The sequence below is a fragment of the Arachis stenosperma genome, chromosome 5 (assembly GCF_014773155.1).
Source record: "Arachis stenosperma cultivar V10309 chromosome 5, arast.V10309.gnm1.PFL2, whole genome shotgun sequence".
Classification (NCBI taxonomy): domain Eukaryota; kingdom Viridiplantae; phylum Streptophyta; class Magnoliopsida; order Fabales; family Fabaceae; genus Arachis; species Arachis stenosperma.
Window position 1 is genome coordinate 38524594 of NC_080381.1, and position 9909 is coordinate 38534502.

General features: G+C 29.0%; 1 protein-coding gene across 1 annotated transcript; it reads left to right on the forward strand.

Annotated features, from left to right (window-relative positions):
• Positions 1-8031: 8031 nt before the first annotated feature.
• LOC130983007 (thioredoxin H-type 2-like) lies at positions 8032-9238 on the forward strand. The gene is made up of 3 exons (XM_057907171.1): positions 8032-8228; positions 8617-8739; positions 8858-9238. The coding sequence occupies exons 1-3, from the start codon at positions 8088-8090 to the stop codon at positions 8987-8989; spliced, it is 396 nt and encodes a 131-aa protein (XP_057763154.1). The 5' UTR covers positions 8032-8087; the 3' UTR covers positions 8990-9238.
• The last annotated feature ends 671 nt before the right edge of the window (positions 9239-9909 follow it).

Consider the following 9909-nt stretch of genomic DNA (forward strand, 5'->3'; position numbering starts at 1 on the left):
ATTTTGGGCGTTCAACTCTGGATCATGACGTTTTTCTGGCGTTTAACTCCAGACAGCAGCATGTACTTGGCGTTCAACGCCAAGTTACATCGTCAATTTCCGAATAAAATATTGACTATTATATATTGCTGGAAAGCTCTAGATGTCTACTTTCCAATGCCGTTGAGAGCGCGCCTTTTGGAGTTCTGTAGCTCCAGAAAATCCATTTTGAGTGCAGGGAGGTCAGATTCCAACAACATCAGCAGTCCTTTTGTCAGCCTTTTTCAGAGTTTTGCTCAAGTCCCTCAATTTCAGCCAGAATTTACCTGAAATCACAGAAAAACACACAAACTCATAGTAAAGTCCAGAAATGTGAATTTAACATAAAAACTAATGAAAACATCCCTAAAAGTAGCTTGAACTTACTAAAAACTACCTAAAAACAATGCCAAAAAGCGTATAAATTATCCGCTCATCAGTGTGCGTACGCACACCCAGGAATTTTACAAGTTGTGTGTACGCACAAAAGGTATGCGTACGCACAAGCTGGGAAGCACTTCTGATTTGTGTGTATGCACAAGGGTGATGCATATGTACAAGTCTTAATTTCTCAATTAAACTCTGTTTTTGGCTGTTTGACTTTTCTGGCAAGCTTGTAAACTTCTGTAACCCCTAATCAAACCCCGATAACTAGTTTTTAGGCCCTGAATTGAGTGTGAGCATATGGAATGGTTTGAATTGATTTTGTTCCCAATTAAATGCCTGGTTAAGCCGGATGACGTAGTTGCGGGTTGGTGGTTTGTCCCACCCACAGTAAGGGCTGTGGTGTTATCCCGCTCATGAGATAAAGGAAATGGTAAACGAAACAAAAATGTGGTTAATGAACCTAATGAATTTGGAAAATTGATCTAAAGACTTTGGGAATGCTGTTTGTGATTTTGTTCACTGTACTGGCAAGGGTTGTGGTTATTTCCGCTTGCGTTCTGACTACTACTTACTCTTGGCAAGGATGTGGCAAGGACAGTGGTAATATCCCGCTTGCGCTGAGCTGAGCTATGCTAAAACAAGGACGGTGGTGATATCTCGGTTGTTTCGTGGCTCTCTCTGGTCGTAAGGGTGGCCAGGCACGTTTTCCTAGATTTGCCTTCTTGGAGAAGGTGCTAAGGCCCTTTTTCTTTTATGACCGGCATGAGATAAGTCTGGGTTTATGTCTCCTGGGGATGAACGACAGAGAGACAATGTCCGGGTTAGCTACCGGATGTATCGCGTTCTGGCAACATAATCGATACGTGAGCTCATGACTAGTAGGATAAGCATACATCATGTACATTTATGTGAAATTGTTTGAGTGTGCATTTTGTACTTGGAATGCCTATGTGTATAATTCTGCTTAACTGTTATTTGCTATATATGTTGTAATTTCTTTTGATTGTGTTTGTACTCTATTACTTGTGTTTGATTATGCTTCATACTTACTAAATTCAATACTGAAATTATGTGGTATTGAACTGAAATGAGACAAGTTGAGGTAAAACTTGAGATTGTTGAAAAGAGAAAGGCTGAGAGAAAACCTAAGATCATTGAGTGTTGGTTAGTAAAGGGATTAGCTATGTTACCCTGTTTTGGATTAGCATAACTCTATGCTTGAATCTGAATTTTCTGAAGTTTAGGATTGCCTAGTGGGTTCGTGTGATTTACATGTCTCTATTTGAAACTTTTACTCTATTGAAAACTTTCTAGTTCTAATCCGTTTCAGGAATTCTCTATTTTTTAGATACAGGACGTGACACACCTCGTTGAGCATGCTGGGTCTCTCTTTGGGAAGCGAAGATTTCTTTTGGGAGTTGAATTTCGTACCTAGTTTATGCATATTCTCCACTTTTATATATTAACTTGTATATCCCTCTTAGAGATTGATTTTGGAGAAATAGGATTTATGTTTATTTTGTATACTTTTGGAATGTATATATTTTCTAGCTGGCCTTTGCTTCACAGGTCAGACTAGTACTTCTTATGTATATATCTTTATCTCTTTTGTTCTTGTAATCTACGCCTTCTATCTTTATCGTTTTCCAAATATGATGCGATCTTTTGCTTATCCTTTTTTCACAGGCTCTTAGTTATACTATCTTTCTCATATATATGTGTGTGTGTGTGTGTGTGTGTGTGTGTGTGTGTGTGTGTGTGTGTGTGTGTGTGCGTGCGTGCGTGCGCGTGTGGATGAGCGTGTGCGTGTGCGTGTATCTCTGTGTGTGTGTGTGCGCGCGCTTGTGTGCGTGTGTACTTTTTGTTCTTTAGAGGTCATAATGCCTCACCACCTTTGATTTACGACTTAAGCGTAAAGCTCTGTGTGGTAGGGTGTTACAGCGCGTGACACAAGGAGAATGGCGACGACAGCAATGGCGGGAGCGATGATAACGGTGGCGATTGAGCAACCAACGCGACGCAAGGAGTTTACACAGTCTTTGAACGTTGTTGGCAGTGGCTGACACTGGTGGAGGGGCTACCAGAGGTGGTTTGTTAGGGGGAGAGGGGGAGAGAGAGAGAGAAAGGAAAAGGTTAGAGAGAGAGTAGTTCAGAAATGATGGGGGAAGAGGGTTCGCTATTCAAATTTAAGGCAAGATTAGCGTCAGATTTACTGGTGAATAAATCCGATGATAACGCTTTGCGAATGACCGAAACGCAGCGTTCCACTAATTAGGTGCCGATAAATCTGACGATAATGATCATGCCAATTTTTTTCTTTTTTCTCTAATAATTACCGGTGAATTTACCCTCAGAAAACCAAATCTGGCGGTAATTTTTTTTCCCGGCGAATTTATTGCCAAATTCGCCGATAAATCCGTCAGTAAACTCGCCGCTAATATCCAACGCTAAATCCGATGATAAATCTAAAGGTATTCAACGTTTTTCTTGTAGTACCACTCTAAGTCTCACTAAAACTCTGCAAGAAATTCCTAGTCATACTAACGTTTGGAAGAATGAAGTACTTATGTATGTGAGCGTTGAATGTCATATTATTATCAAGTTTTCTGTTTGTTTTAAGAGCATTGATTGAAACTTTGTAATCAATTGATCCAACAAAGGTATTAATTAAATAAATTTTGGGTCGAGCTTATCCTTTTAAAAAAGGAGTCATATCTACTCCCTAAATAAGATTTTAATACAAACTCATTTTGACCTTATCTATTGAAACCGATAAAAAACAAGTGAAATAATTATATATTAAATTAACTAATTTAATTATTAAATTTAAAATTAACTAGCTTTTTCATCATATATATTACATTCAAGGAAACAACGTTAATCTTAATATGGTTTGCTAAAGAACTAATTTGAATACACCTGTATTTTTCTAACCATCAGCACACATTTTTTTTGAATACTCAGTCAATTAGTATAAAGTTAAATTATTAAAATGGTACTTGAAAGTTTATCCCATTAAAAAAAAATCCTTAAAGATGTATGTGAATAATAAATAAATTCTTAAATAATTTAAAAATATGATAAAAATAATCAATAAATATTATATTTTTTATAAATGATAAAACAATTTTATATTTAACAAACAATTTATCCATTTGATCTAATTTTTTGTGACAATATTTGAATAAATATTTAAAAGATGTATAAAAAAATTCGGAAAAAATTTGAACGCTAAATTTTTCTTTCTATTTTTCAAAAAAATCTGATTATTCAAAATAATTTTTTTTTTTAAACAGAATTCACTTGATATAAAATTGTCATTAAAAATAAAAGATCTTATTATTTTAAATAATGCTTGTGAAAAAATTATATCAAAATATGATTTTTAATTTTTTTAAAATGTATATTTAACATCTAATTTTTTTTATCATGTTTTCTAAATCTTTCGGAAACTACTTATTTATTATTCGCATCTTTTAGAGTTAATTTTGTTAGCGATTTAAATTTTTGGATACTATTTTAATAATTTATTCTTAATAGAATCGTACTTTTATATAGATGTCAAAATATTCGATGTATAAATAATATTATTGTTAAATAATAATCAATCAACGAAATAAAAAATGAGCAAGAAGTAAGAATTTAAGCTGTTATTGTAAAGAGAAAATTAGAAATTCAAAAAAAAATATTAAGTAATTGTGGGTTAAAAAAACTAGGAACTAATTTTTTTTCATTATCAAACTACACATTACCTTAAAATGTATATGTGTCTAATCAAGCACAAAATCAACGAACAATAATAATGTAAGAATATTGGTATTTACTTTTATTTGATGCATGTTAATATAATTGTAGCGCCATTAGCACAGCAGCTGCCTCTTTTTGTTATTCTATATTGTTGCTATCTTAGGTTCTATTCTTTTCCCCCTCATTTCTTTATTTCATCCCATGATTTTCTTTCTTTTTTCTTTTCTTGAGTGTGGAACTTAGACCATTGATACAAAGTAGATGTCCATTTGGCAATCGGCTAGCCGCAACTCAATTTGTGTAACAGCTCATGCGTGTTTGACTAACTGCCCAAAAGGGGACGTTTTTCTTTCCCCCCTTTTCATAATTAAATAATGTCTCCATATTTAATTTAAATAACGGTGATGTTATCCATATTTTTATAATCAAGTCTAATTAAATTAGTATAAATTTAACAAAAACTAAAATGCACGTATATTACAATTTTTTTTATATTTTTTCAATACAAATAATACAAAAATTTGTATTAGAGAGAACAAAAATTTATTAATATAACATAAAAATTTTTGTAAATAGACATAAATTTATCGATATAACAAAATTTTTTGTATATGACACATAAACTTTTGTTATGAATATAATTTTATTGGTTGAATAAGTTAAAATTTTAGGTATGTAAATTTTTAAAAAATTTTGTAATGTATACCAAAATTTCTATGCTCAATAATTTTGTTGAATATATAAAAAAAAAGAAAAAAAATACAATAAACAAAATTTGGTTGGATTTGATTTAATCTAATTTTATTGTTAAAAGAAATGGCACTTACTAATGGCATTCTTTGAAAATTAAAAAAAAATCCTACACACAAATTAAAAGATTTAAAACAAAAAACCAAGCAAAACTTAATAATATTTGGGTCATTAATCATTTTGTAGTAGAAGAAATTAGTAAAATAATTATATAATGAAATTATTTTTTTAATCGTTTAAGTTAATAGGAAAAAGTCATATAAATGATTATATTCTTAATATTTTTTTATTTAAGAGTTTTTTTTTTTTAGATTTGTATGAATTTTTGTATAAATTCTTTTTCTCTTTTTATGTGTAATATCATATCATAAAATTATTTTTTTAATAAATTTAATGTTAGAGATATAATTATATATTTACATATCTCTTTCTGTCAATTTAAATTTTGAAAAAAATATTATCATGAGATAATATCAAAATTTCTATGACCGAAAGGTATAGAGTTCAATCTTAGTTAGACCCTAAAAAAAAGAATTAGTATAAGACAAATTAAAAACAAAACTTTTACAAAAATTCAAATAAATCCTAAAGAAGCTCTTAATTGAGGAGAGTTCAATGATATAAGTATAATCATTTATGTACCTTCTTTTATCAACTTATTTTATGATGTGTGTTAGAAATATAATTATTCATATACCTTTTTTATCAATTTAAATTTTTAAAAGAAATTATATCATAATATACTTAAATTAATAAAAAATATAAATAATTATATATCTAATAAGTTGCAAAAATTTTTAAATTTTTTATTTAAATAAAACCAAATTTGTTCATTTTCGCATAGAAAGTTTATGGCTCAAATTGATTTGACTAGATTTCTATTTTACCTAATTATTAAGGAGAATAAAGGTATTTATCTTACTGGGTACCTTCCATTCTAATATATATATAACTGAATAAAATAAAAACGTCTTTTCATTTAATTTCAACCTGCGATTGAGAACAAACATATGGTTCTTTTTGGTCATCTGGACTTTTACTTTAATTTCTATGCCTTTCTTTTTCTTTTATTTCTTTTGGATTTGTTTTTCGCTTTTGAGGTCCATATTCAACAATAATCAACATTTACATTGTCTAGCTTTTCTTGTGGATATTAAATTAATATGTCTTGAGTTACCAAAAAAAAAAAATTAATTTGTCTTGTCATTAATATGATTTATGATTATGCACAACCCTCACCATAATATATCTTCTCTCTATCATAACCTAAAATTGAAGTCTCAATAATCTTTGTAATTTTTGAACAACCCTCTCCATTAAAGTGGCTTTTCAAGTTGAAGTAGAATGTCTAATAACCTTTGAATTGGATCCAAAAGGAGTATACCTGCTAGGCTGCTAGTGGCAGTATGTGTAATTTCGCTAGTCAAATATATTTGACGCAAATGTTAGAATTGCGGCCATTTTTCATTTAATAATTCTAGTGGCATTCTAGGGCTGTAAAAACATACATTTTGTTAGTGTTGTATCTTTATTTCGACTAATAAGCTGTCACTTTAGATTAAGATTATTATTATTATTATTTAATTTTTCATATAGAATATCAAGTACTTAACAATGTTCTCTAAACTCTAAAGCGTATATATATATATATATATATATTAAGAAAAATATTTATTTTCAGAAATGCGTTATTTTAACTTTAAATACCAGAATACGTTTTTTTTTTTATTTTAGGCAAGTTCGCGCGCATTTCGGATGAACTCCATAATATTAATAGAGTTCACCTAACTCCCGCAAACTTCATATAAATTATGAAGTTCGCCTCACTTCGAATTCTAAAAAAAATAGGTTGACTCAAATTTTTAAGCTTTACAACGGCTAATGGCAACCATTATCATCATCTCCAAAATGCATATGAATACACATGAATAAGTCGCATTTTTTTTTTGGAAAATAATAATTTTTTTAATTTATAATGAAAAAATTTTCGGTTAAATATAGTTTATTCCTGTGTAGCTGTATTTCTGGAGACGATAATAATAGTTGTCATTGCCGCCAATAATATTTAAGAAGCTATGCTTGTTATATATATATATATATATATATATATATATTATGGTGGCTATATTTTTTTATATTTTGATAATAATTTTATTTAGCAACACTTTTTAAAAATTATTGCTGAATAATAAAAAAAATATTATTTTAATTTAATACTATAATCACTATAGCGTAACTATACTAGAATGACCCATAAATAATTTATATATTTGCTGTAGATAGAATAAAAATTTCAGATTTATTCTCCAAAATTTTGTCAAAATGTATGAAAGTAAGTATTTTATTTTATAATCATGCTACTTGTACACATGGAAATCAAGTGAGTTATAAAATTATCGAAAAAAGATTATATTATTTGTACACAAAAATTAGTCATTAAATCGGTCATTTTATATAATATATGTTAAAATATAAAATATATATTAAAACTAAATTAAAAAAATATTTATACATAATAAATAATAACTGATTTAGTAACTAATTTTTAACATGAACATAGCATTTTTATTTATTTTATATATATAGTAACATTACCTGAATATCCAAATATAGGTATGAATGGGATATCAATAAAATCTAACGGCACTGGAAAATAAAAGTTCAAGGGCATTTAGTTTGAGTGAAAGCCATGCTATACCAAACTCTAAGAATAGTAGATTTGGAATTGACAGAGTATAATGATTTAGAAATTGAAAAAAAAAATTTCTTTATTATTATATGCCTCCTATTAATAGCAAGATGCTGAGCTTTGTATATATATTTTCATTTTAGTTGTGATTCTTGTAATATATGTAGATTAGTAAGTTAGGCTAACCCTGGCAAACTGCATCTTTTGTTTCAATGATAACACTAAAACTGTCAATCCTAAAGTGACAACCCAATACATAAGTAGATAATTGTATGTTGTATTTTAAACTCTGCCTAATTCACAAACATGGGTCAATTTCAAGAACTTGGGTAACATGTTAGTTAGAAAAGAATCTGATGCTAAATGATTTTCTTTTCTCTTCTCTCTACTTTATAAGTCCCTATTAAATGAAGCTTCCATGCACACAATGTTTTGCATCCAAACTTGCATAGATATCAAAGTTTTGATTTTAGTGCAAAAAAGAAAGAAAAGTAAAATGGGAGCTAATGCATCAAACATGGAGTGCTATGGCCATACATCATCAACACCACACCCATCCTCATCTCACATTATTACCTTCCATTCCACTGCCAAATGGAAGGCTCACTTTGATGCCTCTAAATTAACTAACAAGCTGGTATGCTTTCTCTTATTTAATTTAGTTTAATTTGCAACTATATATAACCAACACTCTCTCAGTTCCTTAATTACTTTTCTTGTGAGCATGCATTCACAATAATGTTGAAATTAAGAGAAATTGTTACATATATACCTCTAAAATATATTTTGATTTGTGTTTAATTTATAATAATTGCTATTCGTTTTTAAATTTTATACAACTTCAAATTATAAATGAAATTAAATGGCTGTGATGGTATTTGTTTCTGAAATAAGTACAGAATCTTTATTTCTTCAACAAATACATTAGAATCTCTGTTCCTCTCTTCTTCTTTTTTTTTTTCTCCTTCTCTTTTCTTTTCCTTGTGCTTTCATAAACAATAATAACTTTTTGTTGATAATGAAAGATGGTGATCGATTTCACTGCTACCTGGTGTGCTCCTTGCAAATCCATGGATCCAATTATCCAAGAGTTTGCTTATAAATACACACAAGTTGAGTTCATCAAGATTGATGTGGATGAATTGATGGTTCGTACTACACTTGGCTTATTTAATTTATCACAATTAATTGCACTCTATATATGTATACATATATTTCAAAATCATCATTGAAAAATGAAAATAATGGATGCAATTGCAATGGCAGGGGGTTTCTCAAGAATTTCAGGTGCAAGCAATGCCAACATTCGTTCTGATTAAGAAAGGAAAAGTTGTTGATAAGGTTGTCGGTGCAAGAAAGGACCAACTCCAAAAGCTAATTGAGAAGCATACAAATTGAACCAACTCATGATGAGTACGTGTTTGTGTGTGATTTTGGATCTTCAATTCCCATTTGGTCGTCATCAATCGTGAGGGAAAAAAAATAAAAGATGATGCATGGTGTTCTGCTTAATTAATTAGATCATCCTCTTAATTACTTAATTAATTAATGTACTCTGATTTAATTTGTTGGCTTTTAAGTTTTGTTTGAGAAATGTAAGGCCACCGTGCAAAAGCATTTGTCTATTCCAATGAAAAATATACTCGTGTGCCCATCATATGCTTTCATATAGCTACTAATCTTGAGATACTCGTTTGATTTCGAATTCATCTTTTATCAATTTTAAAAGCAACAAAAATAGTGTAAATTGAACGAAGGAATCAAACATGCTTCGGCTAGAGAATCAGCAAGTACTTGTAGAGACAGTGACGGAACCAAAAAATTTTAAGAGCGAAGCAAAATATATATATACTAAAATAAATTTTGTTAAATATTATTAATTATATAGAGATATAAAAGTTAAAGAGTTAGTGAACATTTTTATTCTTAAAATACTATTCATTATATATAATTTATAAAAAAATATTTTTTATTTCTAAAACTTGAACTTAAAATATTTTAATTAAATTATAAATATCTTATTATCCTAACTAATTTTTTATACACATTTAATAATAAAAGATTGAATTAATTGATATATTAACGCCTAATGATACACTAATATTTATAATTTGAAACTAGAATTATATAAAATACTAAAAAAAATAAATCTATATACGAAAAGTATGTTTATATAAAATAACAGAAACATAATTCACAATTTTTTCTTTCTTTCTTTTTAAAATAATTAAATTTGTTATATATTTTTTAATTTAACTTTGATATAATGTTAGATGAAAGATTTTATACATCTGTTTAATTATGTATTGTAATTAAAA

Bases quoted from the DNA above. Each gene is read 5' to 3' on its own strand.
- LOC130983007 (XM_057907171.1), top strand. From the start codon at position 8,088: ATGGGAGCTAATGCATCAAACATGGAGTGCTATGGCCATACATCATCA. The intron at 8,229-8,616 runs GTATGCTTTCTC...TGATAATGAAAG, and splicing joins CTAAATTAACTAACAAGCTG to ATGGTGATCGATTTCACTGC. The intron at 8,740-8,857 runs GTTCGTACTACA...TTGCAATGGCAG, and splicing joins TTGATGTGGATGAATTGATG to GGGGTTTCTCAAGAATTTCA.